At 40.4% G+C, this 25,903-nt stretch overlaps 3 protein-coding genes across 4 annotated transcripts in view; all 3 read right to left on the minus strand.

Annotated features, from left to right (window-relative positions):
* Positions 1-10,076, minus strand: part of bckdhb (branched chain keto acid dehydrogenase E1 subunit beta) — a 44,182-nt gene extending 34,106 nt beyond the window's left edge. Inside the window, exons 1-6 of the mRNA XM_072678860.1 lie at positions 9,880-10,076; positions 8,444-8,521; positions 7,884-7,952; positions 5,986-6,119; positions 4,362-4,517; positions 2,980-3,088 (exon numbers count right to left, since the gene is read on the minus strand). Coding sequence (XP_072534961.1) covers positions 2,980-3,088; positions 4,362-4,517; positions 5,986-6,119; positions 7,884-7,952; positions 8,444-8,521; positions 9,880-10,057 — 724 coding nt within the window. The 5' untranslated portion in view covers positions 10,058-10,076. The remainder of the gene's footprint in view (positions 1-2,979; positions 3,089-4,361; positions 4,518-5,985; positions 6,120-7,883; positions 7,953-8,443; positions 8,522-9,879) is intronic.
* Positions 10,077-12,254: 2,178 nt separating this feature from the next.
* ttk (ttk protein kinase) lies at positions 12,255-22,312 on the minus strand. The gene is made up of 25 exons (XM_072678857.1): positions 22,213-22,312; positions 21,584-21,673; positions 21,234-21,456; positions 21,008-21,114; positions 19,834-19,977; positions 19,560-19,674; positions 19,381-19,462; positions 19,200-19,294; positions 18,973-19,069; positions 18,702-18,810; positions 17,269-17,491; positions 17,078-17,184; positions 16,496-16,639; positions 16,258-16,406; positions 15,937-16,076; positions 15,725-15,854; positions 15,309-15,401; positions 15,043-15,200; positions 14,744-14,895; positions 14,507-14,631; positions 14,346-14,420; positions 13,898-14,074; positions 13,697-13,793; positions 12,846-12,928; positions 12,255-12,673 (listed from the first exon to the last, which is right to left on the minus strand). Exons 2-25 carry the CDS (start codon positions 21,669-21,671, stop codon positions 12,590-12,592), a joined length of 2,997 nt encoding a protein of 998 aa, XP_072534958.1. The 5' UTR covers positions 21,672-21,673; positions 22,213-22,312; the 3' UTR covers positions 12,255-12,589.
* A 2,979-nt stretch (positions 22,313-25,291) lies between these two features.
* dctn3 (dynactin 3 (p22)) overlaps positions 25,292-25,903 on the minus strand; it is a 3,447-nt gene continuing 2,835 nt past the window's right edge. For both annotated transcript variants that reach the window (XM_072679866.1, XM_072679865.1), the window contains exon 7: positions 25,292-25,903. This exon is cut by the window's right edge and continues 218 nt beyond it. The gene's annotated coding sequence lies outside the window, so the exon portion shown is untranslated.

Raw genomic sequence — 25,903 nt, forward strand, 5'->3', positions numbered from 1 at the left:
CTGGAAACTCTGATCACAAAGCCAATACACCACCACTCCAAAGTATCTGGACAATTAATAATGCATTTTTCACTAGGCTTCATCAGTCACTGAGAGTCTAGGGGTATTCTTCTATGCCATATATCAATGTTGTCTTTTCAAAGACGTCAAACAAGGCAAAAATGACAACAAATGCTTTAAAATGGCTCTAGAAAACGAGATGAATCATTTATTAATCAAGCGCTCGCTCATAGAGCATTCATATCGGTATGTCTTGGAAGAACTGCTCAATCAGCCATCCAAATATTATTTATCGCCGCTGACAATATGACATTTTTTGTGTCATGACACAGAACAGATATACTTAAATCAGGATTCCCAAGGTTCTCCTGCTACGTCTTGTACAGACTGGAAAAAAAGGAAAGAAAAGTAGAAGTCAAACGGTCACACTGTCAGAAATGTGGAGAGCCTGATTTTGGAGGACTCTAAAATATAATTGCTCAGGGTGTAAGTAGATTTAATGTTCTAATTATCTCACAAATCCATCCTTAAGTGAGGGCTCTTTGTTAAAGGCCCATGCGACCAAGTATAAAGCAGCTGTGTAGAATTTGAGTAGAACATCAATAACAGCGGTTGCTGGCTGCAGTGTCAGTGCCACTCAAACAAGTCTTACGACCCCTAGTCTCCACATCCAGACAACTGTTTGGTAGACTGCCACTTTCCTTCTTTTGATGCATGAAAACCTCAACCAAGAGCAAGTTTCAGCATTTCCAATGAGAAAGACCACATATATTTTTCAAGTGATTTTTATAACAAAATCAGAGGATTAGATTTTGACTTGCTGCCCTAGAATTATATCAACTTATGAGCTGACAAGCCTGGCGTGTTAAACCTATTTCTTAAGGTCTGCTTTGCTTTGTGATGCTTTCAAAGCAAAAGAATCTCAGTGAGGTCCCAACATATGAACTAAGATTTGGCACTGTGGAGAGCATTCACTGCACTCCTTTAGTAAAGGCGTGAAATAATCCCCATGGACGAGAGTGTGAATATATAGCTTGTGGCAAGGCACACGTTGTGGTGAAACAGATAACACTTGCAGCATTACTGACATTCTAATGCCAGCGATTTCATTACAAGCAAGTGGCTGTGAGTAAAACCAGTACACACACACACACACACACACACACACACACACACACACACACACACACACACACACACACACACACACACACACACACACACACACACACACACACACACACACACACACACACACACACACACACACACACCTAAGGCACGAATTCCAGATTACTGGAAATGAACACTTACTGGCCCAAGATCTCTATAAATTTGCCCAAAGCATTATTCCTGCCTCAGACAAAAATTATATTTTAATATATAAATAAGCACTTACAGTTTGCAGACCCAGTATAATGTTTAACCGTGGTTTCTGGAATTGAAAGTACTTGCACAAAATGTGCCATTTGAATCTGTCTGAGGGCCATGTTTTTTTATCCATATTGCCAGAACAGCCAGAGAGATAGTGAAGCACAGAGGAGGACAATAGATCAAATGAGCCCATAAGGTAAAATGATGCTTTAACAAAAGGTTGAAAACAGTCTGTAATTAAATGTCATTTAGCTGTGAAGATAATTTAGCATTCGAGATCAAGTACAAAACCTTTAACGACCCATGATAGCTGTGATTAAGAAAATTGACGGCTAGAAGGTAAGAGTTGTAGCTTTACAGTCTGTGCAAGGGGAGGAGAAGGTTCTGGTGTTTGAAGTGTCATCCACTTATACACAAGAAAGTGTTGTGGATTGACATGTCTTGCCTAAACCAGAACAAAGGCACTCTTTTACTCTTTCTCTCTTTCTAGCCTCCTCCTAAATGCATTTGACTGAATTTTCCTAAATATTTTACAAACTGCAATCAACGTAGGAAAAAAGACAGACAGAAATTGCATCAAATTCCCAGACAAATGGAACTAACTACAGGTCATAAGTTCTAATGAACTGAAGATATCATTTACACATGTATATTAGGGTTGTATAGTAAAAAGCTAATATCTACTGGTCATCGAAGTCTTAAATTAGCCACTTCTTCTCCATATACATCTTCATAATAAAAGAAGTGACGCATTAGGCTTTGCACCACATAACCAGGTTGCACCCTGAGAGATTTAACATGAGAAGGTAATAGCAAACATACCAGGAGGCCCATCATTACCTTTATTATTCCTTGCCCTTGCACAAGCAGATGACTCAAGTGAGCCATTATACAGTACATTATGTACCTCTGACCATTCCAAGTGCTCATCTAGCTGTCCTGCCAACAGTGGAAACAATCTGAGGAGCACATCAGCATCTGCCATATCCACTCATGTGCCACTGTAAATAATCTACTCGCTAAAGTACTAAACAAGCTATCTGTGCACATTTCTGCCTGCCATGCTGGCCCTGCCAAAGCGAAGGAGGCCAAGTGCTGGAGTCTTAATAACGAAGCATCATGAAAAACTCATGAAATACTCATGGAGAAACACGCAGCAGCTCTTGAGGCTTAACTGTTCACAGCAGACCCATTTATGGCCTATCTATTTCCACCTGGAAAGTGACAAATAAATACATTCAACAGCCTGCTTGTTTTCCACAGTAGAATTAATCAAAGCACACCAATGTCAACTTGCACAAGAAGTGTAACAGTACTAAATACTACAACGAGGGAGATTAATAGTAGTAATATTTTTTAAGATCGGTGGATGGCTGTGAAAGTGGTGACATTTTTAGACTGCCTTCCCTCTTGACGGCCAGAAATGTTTTGGCTCAATTTGTAATCAAGTCAGGGGAAATAAAAAGGAGAACCTTTATGCACATTAAAGTGATCACAAACTGTTCGTACCAGTATCAAATTTATACAACTTTGTGTAACTACATAACAGGACACATTGCTCAAACACTTCTGAAAAACTGATGCATGAGGATCCTGGGAACAAACCTGCTGCCCTGTACAGAATCTTGGGCTCAAAGAAGATGCAGGGGTTCTCATCAGCGATGCAGGACAGGAGGAGACCCTTTGCCTGAACTGGGCCTCTAGGCACGACAACCTGAAGAAACAATCAGACGTTACAACTGACAAAGAAACCAAAAACCCTATTTACCCTTACACACTCACAGTTATTGCTGGTGATAAAAGCATGGCAAAATTTGCATCCGATCACTGGCAGCTCATGAAAACGGAGAGAAAGTGCAGATTCCAGCTTTAAAAATTAAGGTGACATTCGTGTTTCTGAGTAAGAGTGACATTTTTATTACAAGTTGAGTTTGATGAAGTGATACTGTAGTGAGCGCAGCTTTGTTTTGCAGAAACGTTTGCCATGGAACATGGAAACAAGGTTGGATGGAAAAGTCAGATGTACAGAACAGATTCTGATTATGAATCCAATGTGAAATGTAAAAAGTCTGCCAAAGTTTAATGTGTTTACCTCTTTGAACCAAGCACAACAGAACAGGTTTCTATTAATAAGGGTTAAAAGCAAGCACGGTTAGGTGGCACCAAGTCCAACATTCTGAACAGTGCCCTGGCCTGGCTGATCCACACTCTGCTCCAACAAGAAAGAGTTGACAACTCTACTGAGTTTTAAACACTCAGTACCCATGCAGGCCAATCATTAAACAGCGAGCTCGCAATCATACAAGCTGACAGATGAGGCCCGAATGCTGGCGTGAGTACAGGTTACTGTAAGTCAGATATTAAATTATATTCATCTCATTCTTGACTCCCACGGAAGTGATTTATTTGTGCGACTATGTTCCTTGGACCACAGACCCGCAACACGGCTTTCCACTCAAGCAGTGGTAATATATTTCACACACTAATTTGAACATCAGATAAACACTGAAAGCATTGCAACAACAACAGGAACATGCAATGAACATGATACCTGAACCCTAGCTATTATTATTATTATAATAATAAACACTATTTCCCTAGTCAAGACTTTCCTTCTACTTATTATAGACTAATTTCTAAGACTTCTATGTCTTGGTATGCATACAAGCACACCATAGCAACTGAAGGGCCTGTGTTTTTTCACTGTTGACATTAAATCCAATAAAGCAAAGTTAGGTCTGATGTGGCTGAGAAGTAACCACAGCTCCAGCCTTCAATTGCAGCCCCAATTTCCCCATTTCTTGTCCACTTCCTGTTTCATATCCCATTTTCCATTATTTTCAGAGCAACGGTCGCTTTGATTAATCTCTACATTATATTTTAGGAGACTAAAAGTGTTTACTTTAGGAAAGACATTAGTGGGACAGATCACGGAAGCAGAACTATAAAGAGCCGCTTTTCTCATGCATGGTTTTGAAAAGGCTTACCTTAAGGCCTGGGCAGTGAGCAAAGAAGGCTTCCGGGCTCTGCGAGTGGTAGAGGGAGCCGTGGCCCACACAGCCCCATGGCGCTCTGATTGTCAGGTTCCCACAGTCAAAAAGGTTACCTGAACGGTACCGGTACTTGGCAGCTTCATTTACAATCTTCAAAAGGCACACAAGTGGAAGGAAAAAAAAACAAACAAAAAAAAAAACACAAGTATAGTGAACTGAACACACCAGCAGCCTCATTTTTAAAAATATTGATACATTGATACAAATTTCAGAATTATCCAGTCAACCCTGTGCTAAGGTCCAGCACAATTTTAGTGAAAAAAAAGAAAGAAATTGGGTTAATTTATGTGTGTTCCTTTGTTTTACAAAGTTAGTAAAGAAATGATTACATCCATCTTGATGTCTTAAGTCTTTCCCAGATGGTCAGGTATATGGTTTATGAATTCAACTATGGTATCAGCAGATGCGCAAAGTTCCTGTATCGGTATGTGTATTGGAACAGAAAAAGATGGGTCGATGCATCTTGAATTTTAATAGCTGAAAAGTGCAGAAGGCCATTCAAAGGAAATATCATGCCACCTCAGCTGTGGTTTCCCACTTTGCCCTGCAAAATAACCTTCAAACTGCCCTAATGGAAATGACGTAGATGTCCTAGCTGAGCAAGACATTTAGACGAGATATAACATAACATGTAAACTTCATCCAAAGCTGCTGGATATCACAATAATAATATGAGAAGTAATACATTATGATTTACAGCTTTCTGTATAGAGATGCTTGATGCTACACACAGCTCTGGGACTAAAACACTGATCAAGATATTGCATCACTTTGTCCAATTCGGTGCAAGAGGTATTTTGACGCATTCAGTCAAGGTTTTCTTTTTAACTGGTTTCATGAACACAATATGGTCAGTATTCTTGTCAAGGGATGTGAAGTAAAAACAAAAATAAATAAAAACATAAAAACACAAAACAACGACAATTTACTCCAGCTGCCACAAGGCCTTGTTTCCTTCCTAACAAAAAGCAGTGGGGCAATGTGACTCAGAGACTGGATCAGGCAGCAGGACCCACTGTGGTAAAAATGTCTCCCCATTATCACATCTGATAGTCTCTGTTGCCTTGACGAATAAGCGACAACTCATTCATCTTCAGCGAGGCAAGGACACGCAGGGCTCAGCACCAGGCAAACAAAAGCAGCGCATTATCCCCGCAGGTCAGCCAGCTAACGGCACATTCATCTTTACAAGGTAAAACCCACAACTCCTGCTAGGTGTAAGGCACTTACACTCTACAGCTACGTGTTTACTAGTTATTTTTTCAGTTTTGATTGAGCTGATTGTCTTCAATCAGCACAAGCTTAAACAATGCATGTGAATTCCATGAAAGTTAAGAATGACTAAAACACTTCATCTGATGGTGTTGAGGTACCTCTGTAACCTTCGACACCACTGTGCCAAAGTGAAATGAAAGGGTTCGCAAAAGATAGTGTCTGTAACAAAATCTGGAACCTTTATGGTAGAAACGCATGAAGACTCCCTTCAATAAACATAGGCATTATTACTGTGACAAACATGAATGCCTTTCAGTATACAATGTGAAAACCTTGCACCCACCTGATCAAAAGCTGGAAAAATGTAGTCAGCAAACTGAATCTCTGCAATGGCAGTTGCACCTGCAACTGCTACACCTATTCCAAATCCCACTATGCCCTGCTCACAAAGCGGAGTGTTGAACACACGGTCCTTTCCTGGCAATGAAGAACAAAAACAAAAGCTGATTAGTTTAGTTTTGGAAATTTCTTTCAAGAGCAAATTTTATAATACACTGTGATACAGATGCAGATGCAAGAGAACCACAGAATGGACATCACAGACAGTGCAAACAGGAATAAAGCTCCAGTGCCGTCCAGTTGATTTTTTAAAAAACTATATTAAGAAACAAAGCAAGGTAAAACCAGCCCAAAGCGGCAGACTCATCCATAACCACAAAAACAATGTTTTCCTCCTCCGTCCTATAATCTAACAACAAACCACAAGAATTAGACTGAAGATATGGTCAGGGATTCTATTTTTATTCATGCCAAGTGGCATTCGGCTTCTCTATTCTAGCCTTCTGGTCTGACGTTCTGTACGTGCTGGCTCGCAAACCTGACCATTCAAATTAATTTGAAAAACACAGCTTGCACATCTATCACTTACATGTTCATCTGAAAGCACACAAAAGTAGCTTAGATGGACCAGAATGAAAGAACAGCTATAAAGCATCTGATGAGTGACAGAAACAAAGAGGAATCTGATGGATATTTCAGAGTTCCAGTCAACTCCAAATGCTAAGTCTCCATTAAAACATAATTATAAATCTACCTCTCGTGTATGGAAATAATGATTGACACTGAGCTCAAGGTAAGCTCCCTTTCTCAGGATGGTGACAGTCATTTCAGAGATAATGCAATGTTTCCTGGCTGATGTGTGCAATTGATTTTACAGAGAGAGCAATTTGAAGTAGATTGGCGGGAGGAGAAGTCACAGCTGAAAATGTGGAATTCAGGTGGACGGCAGTGGCACTTAGTAATGCTCAGTAGAGTGTGTGTGTGTGTGTGTGTGTGTGTGTACGTTTCTGTGTGCGTCACTTGTGCAGGTAGCCATTGATGTGCCATCTCTCCTGTCTAACGAGATGGCACGGAAAATAATGATTCCTCACAAAAGGTCAACACCTCTGACGTCAATGAAAACAAAAGGCAGGGGGTGGGTGGGTGAGAGAGAGAGAGAGACAGAGAGAGAGACAGAGAGACTAACTTGTGTTTATTTTAAGTTGCTAAGCAATCCATGAATCACCTCATGTTTGTCCAGCAATGTGAATATAATCATGCTAATGGAAGCACAAAAAAATATCACATTGCTATTGATAGCTTGAAAACGGAGGCCAAAAATAGACACCTGAACCGAAAAGCCTTTACAATAATGCAATGCTACATTAGCTCACGACGACGACCAAAAAAAAAAAAAAAAAAAAAAAACACGCACACACCTGACAGAATTTGTTGGAATCATCTTAACTTAATAGACCACACTGTGATATAATCAAACCCACCATTACTGTATCCCTACATATTAGAAATAAAAACACAGTGGTATTACTCCATACACAATATTTTGTTATGAATAAAATATGGATCTATTGCTTTTTGATTTTATTTGAAAAGAAAAATCATCATATGTGAGCTTTACAAAATGTCTTAAATGATTTATTAAACAATTAAATGATTCACATATTTTATTTTACATTTTTAACTACTATGTAGGTGTCACCATGTGAATATAATACACTGAAAATATTTTGTCCAAATTCCCTTCACATTTCTCAAGAAAGCAAATTTTGTGCACTCCACAGTTCAAATCAGTGGGAGCCTTGAACTACTTCAAAATAAGGAAGGTGCTGCCATCTAGTGTTAGGAAAACTGAGCGACAGGCTTCCAATTGCACTAAAGAAATAGTTAAGATGACCTACTCACCATATTTGTCCCGAAGGCCAACTGTGCATCGAAACACTCCACCAAAGGCTACGTCCTCCCCAAAAATCACTTTGGACAGAGACAAGATTTACATAAGACATAAAAACTAGGTCACGCCAAAGCACATTGTCTGCAAAGCTGTCAGGCACACATTAGCACAAAAACACTGACACTGATTTTTTATTTTTTTTATATATATTTTTTTTTAAGAAAATGCTGCCTGAGCCCCAAATATCATTAACCATACTTCCACAAGTATTCTGCTGCCTTTCAGACTTGTTTTTTTGTAAAGCCTTGAGAGGAAGAACAAGTGCTCCACAGTTCTCACCAATATTTTCAACTGTAGTTTAGTACAGGGTAGTCTCAAGCTTAGCATGAAAAACATAATGATGTCGACAGCACGAATGCCAGTCTTGGCATGTGACCATTTCTACAATGTGAACAAACACCTATAATCAATTTTTAACACGAACTACTGACTGCAAAAACAATCAATCATAACCATGTAATCACTGTTAATCATCAAAATAAATATCCCAAAACAGATCGGTCAGTCACACCTGCTGTGGGGTCACTCGCAAGAGTGTTATCCAAGGCACTGGTTATAGACTGGAACAAGTTCATCTTCACGGTGGGGCCTGGAGGAAATAAACACACGAGGGGGGGAAAAAATTATACCGCCATAATAAAAACGTACATGTTCATTAACAGGCAGAGCTGATGCTCCCATCTATTCGTCATATTGAAAGTTATTATTGTTTCTTATTATTACACATTTCTCAATACATGTAAAAACGCAGTAGGATCTGATGGTGACTAAGTGCAGTTTCTACCAAATGTTCATTGACCAGTAATGCAGATTTTCTGGAGATGCTGATAGCCAAAGGTTATGGACCAGTAGCCTCAGGGTCAGGCAGATGCATCCTGTTGCAACTGCCTAGATCATAAAGGTCAAAGATTTGATCATAAGGTCACTGCCCAATGGAAAACACGTATCTCCAAATTAGTGACTTTACATGAGAAGGCAAAAACCTCCTTAACTTTGAATGGAAGTCAATGGAAAGTAAGAGTTTATTCCAAGTAATTTAGACCATTTACCTTGGTCTATTTACCCAGAATTATCTACACAGCTATAGGGTCCAAAGCATGGAGAGCTAAAAGAATGGACAAAAATGAAGATACAGGTTTTTCATTGGACAGCAGCAATCGACACACAGGTTGCTCCTCCCTGAGGCTGTAAACCAACTAAGAAGTTGTACTGAGACGCAATACTCAGGACTTTGGGAACTTGGGGTTGAGCTGCCTGCAGAACAGACAGTGAACTAAAGGTTCCTGCACAGAAAAATTAATGTCATTTCTGCACCCCCCCTGCACCCCCAATTCTCCAGCTCACTTTCTTTCTCAAGTGTCTGAGGTGCATGGAGTGTCACACTGAACCACAACTTACTACACTGTAAAGGACAAACATGGAAAACTGAATAAACACAGGCTGATGGCAAAACACAACACAGACATGAAGTCAACCTGGCCTGCAAAGCGTTTACAGTGGCTTTACCCCCATCAATAACAATGCCCCACTACACAAGGGGACTGGGGGAAAGGAGGACTCAAGAGAGGACTCTGGAGCAATGTGTCGAAAATAACACACACACACACTATTCCTGGAAAATTCCTCAAACCACCAAATAAAACTTTTATATCCAGACAGGGAATCATCACAGAAGATTAAGCTAACTTAACCACATAAATAGTTTTGAAGTCATTGTAACCCTGGAAACATTAAACACAGATGAAAGACAGCTGGTTATCACTGAAGATTAACTACCGATTTAACTTAGTTACTTAGTTACAGCTCATGTTTAGTGCAGAGGTGTGGTGTATTAGTTAGCTAGCTGGCTGAGGTCAGTGGGAGCCAGCCGGCTGTGTTTGGTGGTGAACAGCCCTCGTTAGCTCAGTGGAGTGCAGTGAAGTCCTAATCCCGGGCCGTGGATCCTACCATATTTAGTGGGGACGGGGTCAGGGTGGTAGGCGAAGTGAGCCGCATGCCTCTTTTGCGTCTTCAGCCGAGACGTGCAGCTGGGAGACAGTCTGAGCAGCGTTGTCCCATAACTGCTGTGCACACAGGAGGACGTGGAGCTCACACTCCTGAGGAGAAACCGCACAGCCGCCATCATACACACACTGAACAGGAAGGCGGCATGTTACGTCAGCGGTGCAACAGCCGACCGCTGCTCTGATTGGCTGAATCGGTGGGAGGCTCTTAAAGGGAACCGGTGTGTTGGCGGAGGGAGAGGGGAGGTTAAGGGGCGCGTTAAAGCAACAATATGTAGCTAGCGTTTTTATTTTAGCTTTATTTGAAGGTAGAAATTATGCGTAGTGTGTCTTTTAAGGTAAATAAAGGTGCTGTTGCTACTTTTACATACATACACACTAGTGATCAAACACACACAGTGACAGTGAGCCCACGTGCCCGGAGCAGAGGGCATCCCAGAGCAGGGATGGGAGGGTGAAGGGCCTTGCTCAAGGGCCCAACAGCAGCAGCTTACCAAGCCCAGGTTTTGAACCCACAACCATGCCATCAAAAGCCCACAGCTCGAACCGCTGAGCCACCACTGCCCACAACGCTGTATAAACCATTCATATTTGTGTAAAATCCAGTAATATTGCTCAACCACCTCAGTCCACATATTCTTGTCACTTTCAGTGACTGTTATGTATCTTTTAGCTTGTCTAGAAAAAAATATGTTTCCTTCAGTGGTGTCTCAAAGCACGAACTACACTTTTCAACTGTAAGGGGAGCCCAGGAGCAAGAAATGCTCATTTTCCATAGTGTTGCTTATAAGAGGGACGTTAGGGATTTTTATGCAAATTTTCTGCATAATTAAAAATGTAGGAAAGGTAAAAAGATAAGTAAACAGAGTCATTTGTTGTGAAATGAATGTCAGAATGAATGATCACCACTATGAATGTGAGGTGTTGCCTAAAATGGCTATTAGCTTATTAAGAGTCCTTCATTCTGGCGCAACCTCCATAGTGTACACTGTGACTCCTACAACAGAGCCAGCCTTCTTAACCAGTTTGTTCTGGTGGAAAACCCATAGGAGTTTTGTACACACACCTCCTCAGATAGTACAGGCCGCTCTGACCTTGCTTGTACACTGGCACTTGTAAGGTAATCAGTGGTAACTGGGGATAGGGTGGTTTAAACTTTCAGAAGTCTACCATCTACTTAATTACCAATAACAGAGAAAGGTGATAATCCCTTAATAATTAGTATTCATAATTAATAGAAAAACATAGCAGAAAATAATAAAAATGAATAAACTCTAAAGTCAGAGCACAACAATATAGACAATTAAAGGAAAGCCTGATAAAAGACATATGTCTTTTTCAATCTTGTCCAATGCAGATGGCAACCAGACACCATTTGCTTGCTCTCATAAATGTCTAAAAGTGTTGAAATACAGTGGCCACAAATTAGGCACTTCCGATTTAAAGCATCTTGTGTGCACAGTTCTAAAAGGGCCAAACATCGTCCACTCCCAAATACATTAAAGCAGCAAATGATTCAGAACATCACAGAAAAATGTGTTACATTTGTCTGCATAAACAGATGACCTTTTGACAAAGTCTCTGGTTACTCTGGTACTTTCCAATTAGCACATGGCTTGATTGATCTTGACAGAAGCCAAGATGGGTAAATTTCAAACTGCCCCATTCCACAACCCCTAAGACTGAAAAAGTCTAGTCTAGTCTAGTAGACAGCATGACAGAGAGCATCATCAAATATAAGTGTGCTCTCATCATAGCTATGTGGATGAAAAACTGTAGATTAGAGCTAATCCAATAAACTGCTCTTCATCTGCTGTTGCATCCCTATCACATTCACTTCCCCTGGAGCAACTTCCAGTTGGGTCAGGTGGTCATCCAAACACCAGCTTCGTTGGCATGCAAAGCTCATGTCCCAGCATCAGCATACCCTAGATGACACCAGTGAACTCTTGGGCCATAACGGGGAATGCAAACCACACCAAAAGCAGGTGTTTGTTGATGACAATGGCCAGTTGTGTGGCCAATTAAGTGTCAAATTAAACTGTTCCACCAACCAATCGCTTTGCTGTTGTTCTAGTGGGTTCCTGGTGCATTTGTATGTATTAGCGTATTTAGTACAGAACACTGAAGATACACTACAAGGCTGGAGGTGGCAAAGTGTCTTAGAGCACCCACATCCCTAGGGTAAAAGAATTTTCTTAACTAATTGCAATTAAAAGCTGTGTGCTTTTACACACTGTTCAAAACTGTAGAACAAATCAATAGTTAAAGTTATTAATGTCACAGGCACCAATGTATTTAATATACTGTATGGGTAAGTTTATTTGTGAGAACATAGCATATAAACAAACACATAGAAAATGAAGGGAAAGTGACAGGTTTTTAAAATATGATTAATGGAGTCTGTTTTTGATATAATTCTCACAAGACAGAAACTTGAAGGATAAACACAAGGTTTACAGACAAGTTTTTTAATCAAAGAAAAGCACAGGAATGTTTCTAGTCCGCATTCTTCTCTTTCTCCAAAAACTGAATTTGTCAAGGCCAATATCAAAATTAAAATTTCTCTTGCAGGCATCAACAATATTCAAGCCACTCACTGGCATGTATCCTTGATCTAACATCATGAACTACTGATTCTCAGGACGGCCTCTTTACTTCCATGTGGACTGACTTGAACTCTTGACACACTCAGAAACGTCCAACTTTTTTCCACTGTTACACATTTTTGCCAGGTTCTGTAGTGAGAGGTAGAAACATGGGGTTAGATTATAATTAGTGTTGAGGTGAATGTTTGAAAGACTTTTGCTGACTTTCAAAAGCAATTCAAGAAAATGTAAAAAATAATATGGGAACATCTGTACACAATCGCAAAGCACAACAGGCAACATTCAGTGAAGGAATACTCACACTAGCAGCTCTTGCTATGCTATTGGGAGACTGTAAAGCAGCCAACTCATTCAGAATTCTCTTCAGATCACTGTTGCATGTTTCTGTTAGAGAGCAGTAAAACACAATTACTGTTATTTATTATACATTTTAGTCATTTGTTGAATCCCAGTACACCTGATTCAACTCTTGATTCAATCGGTTTGTGAACATTTCTGTGTTTGACTGGGTGGGTTGCAGCAGGATAACAAAAATGTACAGGGTCCAGAACCTAGGATACAGTTGGAGCAATACAAATAAAATGTATATCATGGTAAAATTTGAATTCTAACTTTTTGTATTGGAATAATTAAAGAAATAGCTGCAACAATAGGATGCTTTGGTTTGTGTTTAAATACTGAACTACTCCTAGATTTGTTACAGGCTGCTTCATCATTAGAGGGTAGGTCCTTGCATTAATTTATAGTTATAGTTTTTTTTTTCACTTAAGCATTTACTTTTTGTAGCAAGTGGGTTTATTTTAAATCAAGCAGACCCCACTGCTGATCACAGACCCACTGGCAGATGACCTCAACTTCTATGACCATAAACTCAAATTGTTCTGGTATTTGAGCACAATTTGGACTTTTTTTGTGGCAGGACATAACAGTGTAGGTGAGTGTGCTAGTACACTGTAGTTAGGAACACCTCAGTGCTAAGTGTTTGTGTGACGTCTAAATTTGCATGCCACTAAATTTAGTTCTGTGCTTAATTTGCTGCATACCAGTAGTTATGAAACTCATTACTTTCTAGAAAGCAATATACTGATCAGTTCCATCTATGTCCTGCATCTGTTCACGCTTTATTTGGGACTAAAAATACACAGCAGTCACCTGGCTCAGGAGGTTTCTGAGGCTGCAGCCATAAGTATGGATGGTCAAGAAGTTCTGCAATCGAAATCCGTTCCTTGGGATTCCGTATCAGACATCGCTAAGTAAAGGAAAAAAAATATGTTGTGGTTAACATTAGTTATGTAATCATAGCATTATTATAGTTTATTAGTCACTCGAAAATGTACACAATGCAATACAGACCTTTAGTACATCCAACAGATCTTTCTCAGGAATGTCAGGAAAGTCTATCTCATGGGATGGATCAATAATGGCATGGAGCTTGGTGATCTGGTTGGTGATGTTTTGGAAAGGGGTTTTCCCATAGGTCATGCAGTACAGGATACAACCGAGTGACCACACGTCACCCTTTGGACTGATCTGTTGAGCACAAGAATAAATATGACTGAGTTTGAGAAATAGATAATCAAAAGCTACAGAGATATCTGCAAGAGAGTCTTGAACTGATTTCATCATTTCCATTATGTATTAGATTAATAGGTGCACAAATGGTGTATGTGTTGAGTTTCTACATGTTTATACAAATATATAAACTACGTAACATATTGCTAAAATCCTCACCATATGGTACTAATTTATTAATGAGTACCATATAGTGTAGCTTAGTATAAACTAAACAATTTCCCCTCACCTTTGATCTTGGTTTTCCCCCTTTAGAAGAAGTGTCTTTTATGGCCTCCGGTGGCATGTAGTTTAGAGTCCCCACCTGAAGTACAGCGTTTGAATTATGACTTCACTGCACACACAGCTAGACAGCAACTCACTGTTTCAATCTAATATTTCTGGACTAACCTGTGAGTCTTTCACAACACTTGTCATATCTGGCTGAATGTGATTGGCTATGCCAAAGTCAATGAGTTTCAGAGAGGCATTCACAATCACAAAATTAGCTGGCTTCAAGTCACTGTGGATAATACCTTAAAAATAAGTGGGAAAAGAAATCAGTTAGGACAAAAAAAAAACATAAGTTCCTAATCTTTCTGATTCCAATATTGTAAAAATGTTGTATAATTGGCCATGCATCATCACCATGTTTGTGGATGGTCTGCACTGCCTCCAGCATATTCCTCCAATAGAACTTCCTCTCCAGCGAGTTGACAGTCTTGCGGTTGCGTAGCCAGGTGTTGAGGTCAAGGCTGCCACACTCCATTAACATGTAGATGTAGCTGTCTGTGATCTCACTGCAATCAGGCAAGAAAACAGCAGTGTATAATAGGATGAATCAGAGGCCTATATTCATTGGAATATTTAATATTTAAGTGTTCCACAAAAACATCTACTGTTGTAGGTCATAAAGATTGAGATATTAGGGCAGTGGACACACTCACTAGTCATACAGCTTGATGATTTGATCACTGTACTGTTGGAGGTGATTTAAGTGCTCAATCTCATTCTTGTAGCTTTCAATTGTCTGAGCATCTGCCTCATCCAAGTTCACATATTTCACTGCATACAACTGTTTCTTATGGTCCAGAACCTGATACACCTGAAAAGGCAGCACAAGTCATATTTATCATCACTCAATTCCAAAGCACAAGAAGTCTGAAAAGCATGCTTCAATCCAAAACATTACTGACAATCATTCACGCATTACCTTACTGGAACCACCTCTGCCGATCATCTTCAAAATGAAGAACTGTCTCCCTTTGATTGTGATGGACTCATTGGTAAAGGCACTCACAGATCCCTGAAACCACAATAAATAAATAAATAAAATAAAATAAATCAAATTTCAACAGTATAGCTCAGTATAACCAGTACAATTTATTGTGGGAAACATTGGTAAATATTTCAAATACAAAAAAAATACATAAATTCTATAGTATGTTTGTAACCCAATAATCCAAGTAATGTTTCTGCTTATAGTTGAATAGTTTTCACATGTTTGCCAACCTCCCAGGACCTAATTTATACAGGCATTGGCATATATCCAAAACTGAGCTGATTTGGGTCAATAAAGAAAAAATATTAAGTATACCTGACCAGTGTGTTTTTTGTTTTTTTTTCTACCTGGGATGCCTGTTGTACACAGGAGATCTGATTCTGTGGGGTGCAGGGTAATGGAGCATGGCTGACTCTCTGGGCTGTAGATGGAATCGACACTACAGATGGTCTCTGCTTTACTACAGGCGTAACAAAACTATGGAAAAAGAATACAGACAGTCATGGTCAAGTCCAATCAAATCTGTTCTTCAATATCAAATTCTCTGTCATTTCATCACCTGTTTGGAATAGGCTCTCTGTAGTTGGGCGTCTGGCTGCTAATGGCCAGATTTAACCTGGGTGGTACAGAGGCAGAGGGAGTTCTCAGCGAGTGAAGAGGTCCTGGAGTGGGAATGGGACCTGCAGCAGACTTCTGTTCCTACAGAAGCACACCATTTATATTTACAGTATAAATAGTTATCTTAATATTGACTGCTTTGTTAAATTAAGACAAGGGTTTTATTATATTATATATTTAATATCACACAGTAATCACCACTTCAATACAATAAGCAACTGAGCAAAATGCACAGACAGAAAGTCCCCTTTCATTGTCGTACCTCTGGAGACGCAAATTTGTTGATTCGTGCGGGAATCTTCCATTCTGATGAACTTTCCACATTAGACTTCGGCTGCCCGTATTGTGTGGAAATCCTTAGTGGAGTTTCTACTTCCCTTCCTCCTCGTTCACTGTGAGTGCCTGCTGCATCTGTTGAATAACAACCATATACTAATGTTAGGCATCAGTGTAATGACATCTCTACATGGAATAATGCTACTCTTAAAAAAGTAATCAACCTGCAATGTGCATTTTGTCCTCAGTTGGAAGCAACAGAGCTTTTCCAGACTTCAAATTCATCATTGCCTTCTGGAGAAGTTCAATAGGTTTTGCATTTGAAGCCATGGCTTTCTGCAGAATGTAAGTGCTTTTCTTAGTGTTACCTGGACGAAAAGAGAGAAGGATGAAAGACATGTTTACTATGCTACTGTTTGAATACATAAGACAAATACACGTGAATAATCACTATACACCCAAATGTATCTTTAAGGTTACATTATGGTGTAACAGTTGGTGATGCAGATTGCACATATTGTTTAATCTCCACAGAAAAAAAGCACTGCCAGTAAAATGAAATGCTTCAGAGTAGCTGCACCATGATTACCATGTCTAATACCAAGCTAGAGGGGTACACAGCCTTCAGAACTGGACTGTGGAGTTCCCTTTCCAAACGAGTAAACACTACTCATTAAGCAAAGACAGGGACAAACTACATATACATCTGATTTACGAAGGAAAAAACATTAGGAAGACAACATTTGGAATACATAGCGATATATGATACTTGACTATTTGAATAATGAAAGTCTATTTACACCCACCTCTTGAGTGCTCAAACTGAGCATGAGCAATATGCACAAAAGCAAATGCTTTACTATTAGTTCTGGCAATGATGAAATTATCCTCAGCATCATCAGGGTCTTCAATTCTACAGAAAAAGGAATTGTATCTAAAAATATCCATGTGCCAATATGCCAAGAGATCAAGTAAATCAATAACTCCACATATTTACCCTTTCAACTCAGCATATCTAATAAGCATTCGAGCATAGCTTTCAGTTTTGTTATGTCGTGCCAGGGGAAGTCTAGAGAACACCCTAGAGTAGCAATCCAGCAGCCTGCAGAGAAAACTTGCATCTGTGTGAGGGTCACCAGTCTTCTCCAGGTTTGTGAGATATGTGAAGCAAGCCTCAGGAGAGCCCGAACTAATTATCTGGTTCATGTTGCCAGTGGTGTCTGGAAAAATAAATATAAATAATCATAGTCACAATGCATAATTGTTAAGTAAATATGTAACACACACACACACACACACACACACATATACATATATATATATATATATACACACACAAAAATATATAAACAATTCTTTTTTTCTTGCTCCCATTTTTTTAAAAGCTGAACTCATAGACCTTTTTGTATACACATTTTATATACACAAAAGGCCTTTTTCTCTCAAATATTGTTCACACATTTGTCTAAATCTGTGTTACTTCTCCTTTGCCGAGATAAGCCATATCTCATGTGGCACATCAAGATGCTGATTAGACAGCATGATTATTGCACAGGTGTGCCTTAGGCTGGCCACAATAAAAGGCCACTCCAAAATGTGCAGTACAATCACACCGCACAATGTCACAGATGTCACAAGTTTTGAATGAGCATGCAATTGGCAAGCTGACTGCAGGAATGTCCACCAGAGCTGTTGCCTGTGAACTGAATACCATAAGCCGTCTCCAAAGGTGTTTCAAAGAATTTGGCCGTACATCCAACCAGCCTCACAGCAGACCACTTTTAACCACATTAGCCCTGGACCTCAACATCCAGCATCTTCAGCTCCATGATCACTTGAATACCGCCTGAATCAGGACAGCTGCTGAATCAATCGGTTTGCATAACCAAATCATTTCTGCGCAAACCTTTTAGAAACCGTCTCAGGGAAGCTCAACTGCATGCTCATTGTACTCAATAGGGTCTCCACCTGACTGCTTTTTGTTGTCGCAACCAACTGGATTGGGGAAAAAATGCTCACATTCGAAGGCGCATGGCGCATCGGAGAGGTGTTCTCTTCAAAGATGAATCTCGTACAGAGCAGATGGCAGACTGCGTGTATGGCGTTGTGTGAATGAGCGGTTTGCCCAGGTCAATGTTGTGAATCGAGTGGTCCATGGTGGCAGTGGGGTTATGGTATGGGCAGGCATATGTTATAGACAATGTACACAGGTGCATTTTATATCTGCATTTTGAACACACAGGGATACCGTGACGAGATCCTAATGGCCATTGTTGTGCCATTCATTCACAACGATCACCTCATGTTGCATCATGACAACGCAACTGTTGCATTTATATTTTTGTTAAGTGTGTGCGTGTATGTGCAAACACACACACACACACACACACATTGCATATGACATATTAGAAAGTTTCACAAAAGCAGTACCATCAGGTCTAGTTGTATCTTTCCTCTCTGGCCTGTGCAGGAGCGTTGTGGTGGAGTCCGCTTCAGCAGTGTCCTCCCAGGGACGTGGCTCTGGACTAACAACAGGTGGCTACACAAAACATCCACTACTATATAACTACATGCAAAACATTTCACTGGAATAAGACATGACTATATGAGAAGATACTTCCACTAGTGTTACTGGTACTATTACTTCACTATTACTGTAGCAATACAGTAAACAGTACATAACTAAATTTGGTGAGCATACCTTCAGATTTAGCAGGTTGTAAGAATCTCCATCTCCAGAATTTTTCTTTGAAGAGGACAGTGAGAACACAGAGCAAGTACTGGATGTGTTTGTCGGCCTATGAATAAAAAAAAATTACAACATTATACATTATTATTATTATTATTTTTAATAATAATAGTAAGAAGAACAGCAGCAACAAACAATGACATTACAAACAATATCACACAAGCACGAAATACTCTCACCTAGACAAAGCACTGCCATGGCTAGCAGGCTCAGGTTTGTAAACAACATTGTCGTTTTCAGGAATTGATAGGGGTATCATGGGAATCCTACCGGGCTATATGAGAAAAAGAATGCAGTCAGCATCAACTGTATGTCAAGTCCTCTTTTTATGAATAAATTCAAGTCAAATTTCAACCTTACCATGGCAATTGTTCTTTTGTGTTGTGAGCCAGGCCTCCAGATAGGGAGGTGGTCTTCCTGTGGACTGCTCTTCTGATCACCTCTATGATTCCAAAGAAGAATTATTCATATAAAAATAAAATAATTCTCTTAGTGATACAATTTGATCTTATGCAAATATAAACAAACTTGTCACCTACCCAAGCGAAAAACTACTAGCAAGTTGAAAATCGCATGATGCATCTGATCTTCCAGAGCCACCTTTTACCACAAAGCTGCTTTTTAGAGATTCTTGTACATTTTCAAGTGGCGTCACTAAAAATGATAAAAAAATAATAATAAAAAAAAGCCCTGGACATTAAAAATTAGGTCATAAATAGAAAAAACAGCTTTTTTTACAGGACAAATGGTGTATCTGAAATACAACAAGATTGAAAAATATATAAATACTTCTGAAATCTTCCAGAAAACAACCTGCAACATTCTCTTTATCCTCCTGGGAAAAGAGCCGACGTCTTCCTAATTTAAGATTCTGCATTGCAGCTTCAAGACTTTCTGACGGCTTCGCACCCATTTCAAAAGCCTTCTGAAGAATCCAAGCACTTTTCTTCTCATTCCCTGTTTGATCAGACAATTAAACAGAAATAGATTTTCTGTTAATAAATAATCAGGAGCAAAATGCTAAAGAAATAAAACAATGAATGTAAATATTCTGTAGGTATTCAGACAGTATCAACGTTCCTTAAGTCATTTCTTGTTAAAGATTCTATGCTATTTGTATCTGTCTACATACATACACCCTTCCAAGATCAAGGGTATTTAAAAGAGGGTTTATCTTGCTCTTGGAGTAGCTGTCTCCAATAGCGCTGGACAATAGCGTTGTGAGAGTAAGGTCATGGTGTTGGGTAATTACCACCCCACCTCAGTAGGAGGGATTCCACAAACATATGGACATATAGTGCAGCTGGAGTAGCTAAGTATGTAAAAGACAAACAGATTTCCAAACGCCATCAATTTAAAGATGACAATTATCATTGCAGTAAACTCCCCTTTTTTGTTTTATAAGCTCAAAATAACAAAAAAAGTTTGGACACCCTGTTTGGTCTGTACTTAGTAATACTTCCTTTGGCAAGCATTACATGCTTCTAGTTCAAGATTTTTTTTTGCCAGAATTTGCTGGTATTTAATTAAATCCTTTCTTATTTCTACCAGTGAAATGTTTTCTGTGCCACTGGCTGCAACACAAGCTCAAAGCATGATCAGGCCACTCCTGTGCTTAACAGTTGGACAGGTGTTGTTTTAATGGAATTCTGCACTCCATTTTTCTTCAAAAACATACCTTTGCTGACTGAAGCCAAAGAGTTCTGTTTTAACTTTATCAGTCCACAGAAAGTGTTTACAAATATATCAGGCTTTTGTAGTACTCTATCTTCTTCTTTTAGCTGCTGCCATCTTTGTGGTCATTAATTATTTGAATTTTCAGAGTGCTATGTAGTTGTTTACAGGAGGCCCTGACTGCTGATTGGTAGGACAAGGTTCGAGAAATTTGAGTATTTATAAAGCTAACAGACATTTTGACCAAGGGTGCCCAAACTTGTGCACTGTATTTTTTTTAACTAGGCCGGATAATGTTTTTTCTTCTTCTTACCTTGTAAAAGCTCAAACTGAGCATAAGCTATATGAACAAAGGCAAAATCCTTGCAGTGGGATCTTGCGATGTCAAAACTATCCTGTGCATCACTGACATCTTGGATCCTGTTAAAAGGAGAAAGGTCACATCAGGTGAATCTCAATCATTCAGATTCCCCTACATTTTCTTCTGTCAGCTATGAAATGACTGAATTCCCAAGGGAGAATGAGAAGACGTGACTTACGCTTTTAGCTCTGCAAATCTGACCAGCATCTTTGCATAGCTTACATTCTGGCTATATCTCCCCAACGGCATGCTTGAAAACACTCGGGTGTAGAAATCAATTAATTTGGACAGAAGACTGGGATCTGAGTGAGGATTGCCTTTCTTCTCTAGTTTAGTCAAAAAGGTATGGCATGTGTCTGGTGAATTTGAACCGATGATCTGGTTAATATTGTCTGTGTCATCTGTGAGAAAAGAAGCAAATCATTAGAGAATTGGAATAATTTACAAAAACGTTTGTTTGGAGCTCAGTAACCAATGTAGTTTTAGTAGATATTAGTAAAATTCTAGACAATTCTTAGGATTGCTCACCATCGTTGTAGTATCTCTTGATCTTCTCCAGCTTCTGACACAGCATGGCCAGCTGTAGCTGCCGGTCAGTGCTCTCCTCCTCATCCATACCTACAAACACCAGCAACACTGTTAGATATCTAGCTACTTTACATCAACACAAATCATGCGTTCACACCGTCTCCTCCAGGTTTCTGCACGTTTCGCTGACGTGGACGTGAGAAGGATTAGATAAGCACATGGACGTCCTTCATAAGAGCAAGAACACTGATTTGCTCTGAATTGTTCACTCAAGGGCAGTGAGCTAGTGTGCTACAGCCAGCTAGCTTTCATTAGTGTGGAGCTGGCAGACTTAGCTATACGGAAGGGAGCCGTTAGGTAGCTAGCTAGTGCTATGCTATATCATTTAGCTACATAGCTAGCTACCCAAAATCTGACATTAATTACTAACGTTAATCTCGTGTGACAAACCGACACACAGTCGAGCAGACCCAGAAACCACGAACAGAGATGAACTCAGAATGCAGACATTAAACACGGCGCTAGCATTAGCATTAGCACTAGCGTCCAACAGAGAGACGGCTAAACAATAACAACACACGCCTAAGCTACAGGCTGTCATTTCCCAAGGGCTTAGATACATCTCTTACCGTCGCTAAAACAGGAGACCTTTTTAGAAGTATGTGTATTTTCTGTGTTTAATAATTAGTATTACAGTATAATCCGTACTGGACTTCACCGAACTGAGCTCTGTTTTCCCCGACAGAACTTTCAAAATCTCCCCCGAACAGCGGCGGCGCGCTGCCATTGGTCCATTCAGAGCCCCGCCCCGCCCGGCCCCGCCCCGCCCCGCCCCGCCCCGCTCCTCTCCCAGCAGACAAGACGACCTCTAGAGGACTCGACAGGCAGCGTGTTAAACTGCGTGACGGCCTCGCTTCAAAATACCATGAAGATCCAGTTCCGAGTTTTGTGTTCTTTGTGTTTGTCTTAGATAAACACACATATCCATCGAGCCGGGCTTCTGTTTATCAGAACCAACCCGCTTATTATAAAAAAGACCGCGAAAAACCCGATGTAGTCCAGCTTCGGGGGGCAAGGCCACGCCCTGCTGTGTCCAGCGGCAGTGTGGCTCTGTGTTACAAGAAGCAGCCCGTCTTCGTATCTGAGGGGAGTACTCGAGGTGACCCAGCCTAAAGCAGCTGAAACACCACCCGGCACATCTGAAAGCAGCCGGCAGACCACCCGGCACATCCTAAAGCAGCTGACACAACAACTGGCACACCATCGGGCACATCCTAAAGCAGCCACCAACCGGCACATGTGAAAGCAGCCGGCACACCATCCGGCACACCATCCGGCACATCTAAAAGCAGCCGGCACACCATCCAGCACATCTAAAAGCAGCCGGCACACCACTCGGCACATCTAAAAGCAGCCGGCACACCAACCGGCACATCCTAAAGCAGCTGACACAACAACTGGCACACCATCGGGCACATCCTAAAGCAGCCACCAACCGGCACATGTGAAAGTACACAATGTGTACACAATGTGTAAAGCAGCTGACACACCATCCAGCACATCTGAAAGCAGCCGGCACACCATCCGGCACATGCTAAAGCGTTCTGGCACGTTGACAACACATCCTAAAGCAGCCGGCACACCATCCGGCACATCCGAAAGCGTTCTGGCACGTTGACAACACATCCTAAAGCAGCCGGCACACCATCCGGCACATCTGAAAGCAGCCGGCAGACCACCCGGCACATCCTAAAGTAGCTGACACAACAACTGGCACACCATCGGGCACATCCTAAAGCAGCCACCAACCGGCACATGTGAAAGCAGCCGGCACACCATCCGGCACATCTAAAAGCAGCCGGCACACCATCCAGCACATCTAAAAGCAGCCGGCACACCACTCGGCACATCTAAAAGCAGCCGGCACATCCGAAAGCGTTCTGGCACGTTGACCAACACATCCTAAAGCAGCCGGCACGTTGACCAGCACATCCTAAAGCAGCCGGCACACCACTCGGCACATCCTAAAGCAGTTGACACACCAACTGGCACGTCTGCAACCAGACAGCACATCTGAAAGCAGCTGGCACATCCTAAAGCAGTTGACACACCAACCGGCACATCTGAAAGCAGCCCTCACACCAACCGGCACATCATAATGCAGTTGACACACCAACCAACACATCCAAAAGCTGCCAGCACACAACCTAGAACCTTATAAAGCAGCCAGCATACCAATTGCACACAACCCGGCACATCTGAAAGCAGCTGTCATGCCATCAGGCACACCAACTGGCACATCCTTAAAGCAGGACACTCTACTTAAGATCAGATGCATGAGAATCGCAATTCTCATTTAAAACACATTGGTTCACTGTTCACTATAGACGATTCAGCAGGATGCATTATTAACTGGTGCAATTTAGTAACATTTTGAGATAAGGCTTAGATTACATTACATTACATTAGAATATATTCACTTTTATTTTCAGAATTCACAATATATGAAAAAACTTACTTTTTTTCTCTGACTCCACTATTCTATTTATAGACACGAAAACCAAAATAAGATGTACATTTAATCCAAGTCCAGATATCTCACACTCTGAGGGTTTGTCCGCGTTACCGTCTCAAGGGTGCGGTGATGACGCTGTCTAAACCCAGTAAAGATCGTGTGAGCCAGTTAGGGAGGTAGGGAGCCCTCTGAGATCTGCAGGAGGGTTTTCAGATTCTCATCACTGCAACGTTATGAGTTCTCTTTAGAATGTAGATTAAGATCCGTTTAAATAAAACTAACAGCAGTGTTAGTGGACTGTTGCCATGTGTTGCCCTAAACAGTCCAGGGCAATAGAGATCCAGATTTATAAACTGTAATTAATCGACACCTGAGATGTAGTTGGGTATTTGTTTTTACACATTTTGTGCTGTTACGTGATGACAAACATGTCGATATACGCTTCACTACCAACACGCAGCGTTACTAGCCCTACGTACCTAAGCTTTCGTGAACTCGATCATAATTGCTTAAATTGGTAATTCATTGGAATGTAGACTCACTTCTTGTAGACAACTGTTCCTGCACAGCTGTGTGTTTTAAGTGTATTTTCTACAGCTGCATCACAATAATCAAACAAGCAGCTTCAACCAAACTCACAAAACAAAATGATGCTCCATTTTTAGCTTCAAAACGCATCATCCGTCACAGCTCTCAGTGTTTCTGTCAAACTGACCAAGATCAGATCAACTTGTTTGATCTGTGTGTTGTAGTACGCAGTTATGAGGGCGCAGAATGCTCAAGCAGCTAGTTTGTCTGCAGGCTTGTTTACAGTCTCCGATCTTGGTTTTAGACAATTCAGCATGGGGTCAGAAGTGGGATTAGATTTTTTTCTCTGTGTTCTTTGTTGGTTTATTGTTTTTTTACAGCAAAATACAGCATTTACAGAAAAAACCCGGGACGCAAACCACTAGACTAGACATTCAGAGTCATTAGTTGTTCAATTAGTCTATTTAAAAGAGCACAACTGGGGAAACCTACAGTCAAAATGCTTTGTCATTTCTTATTCGTTTACTTTATTTGAGACACTCCAGAACCAGACCAGCAAACTAGCTGACAAAATATTCTGGTTGAACAAATTTGCTTGAATGTAGGATATGGGCCTTTTAAAGCATGCAGAAAAGCAAAAATAAAAAACTACATAATTACAAAGGTTTCAGATATTTCATTTTTAATGGTTATATGATGACACAATCTTGCTAAGATAACATCTAAACAACAGTATCCTGTTTTCACTACAGCAGAGCTTAAATAATAAATATTATTAGAAAAGAATGCCTCAAGCAAAGGTATGTGGTCCATAAAAATGTGTGAAAAGAAGCAAACAAGGTGAACTAATCTGATCTGAAGTAAAATATTAAAAACAACCTGAACATAGACATTAACACTTCTAAAACACAGCTACATCTGAGGAGCAACATTTAGAATGATGTGTACACTTGTAAGTGTAATGTAATGTACCATGTGGGCATATGGTAGCCTTAAGATGAGAATATTTAATATGACAATAATCAATCATTTTAATTTGTGACATCTTGCAAATTTTTACCTTTCCACTTTGTTACATCCCACTGCAATTGTGTGTTTTTTTTTTCTGTTGTTTGCTGTACACATGATCTGCAAATATGCTGGTTGGGTACCATTTTCCTAAACAAATAACCCCCCCCCCCCCAAGCTCAGTAATAAGGCAATGTACATATACCTACACAACACAGGAGTCTGATATTATTTCTGCTTTATTACTCAGGACTGCTTTATTACTCTTA

Source organism: Salminus brasiliensis, chromosome 5, assembly GCF_030463535.1.
Source record: "Salminus brasiliensis chromosome 5, fSalBra1.hap2, whole genome shotgun sequence".
Taxonomy (NCBI): Eukaryota; Metazoa; Chordata; class Actinopteri; order Characiformes; family Bryconidae; genus Salminus; species Salminus brasiliensis.

What these genes read in the sequence shown, in the direction of transcription:
- ttk (XM_072678857.1), bottom strand. Translation starts at nt 21,671, where the DNA reads ATGGATGAGGAGGAGAGCACTGACCGGCAGCTACAGCTGGCCATGCTG. An exon ending in AGAGAGCCTATTCCAAACAG is followed by an intron (nt 15,855 to 15,936) that starts GTGATGAAATGA and finishes CTTTTTCCATAG; the next exon opens with TTTTGTTACGCCTGTAGTAA. An exon ending in GTGTACAACAGGCATCCCAG is followed by an intron (nt 15,402 to 15,724) that starts GTAGAAAAAAAA and finishes TTGTGGTTTCAG; the next exon opens with GGATCTGTGAGTGCCTTTAC.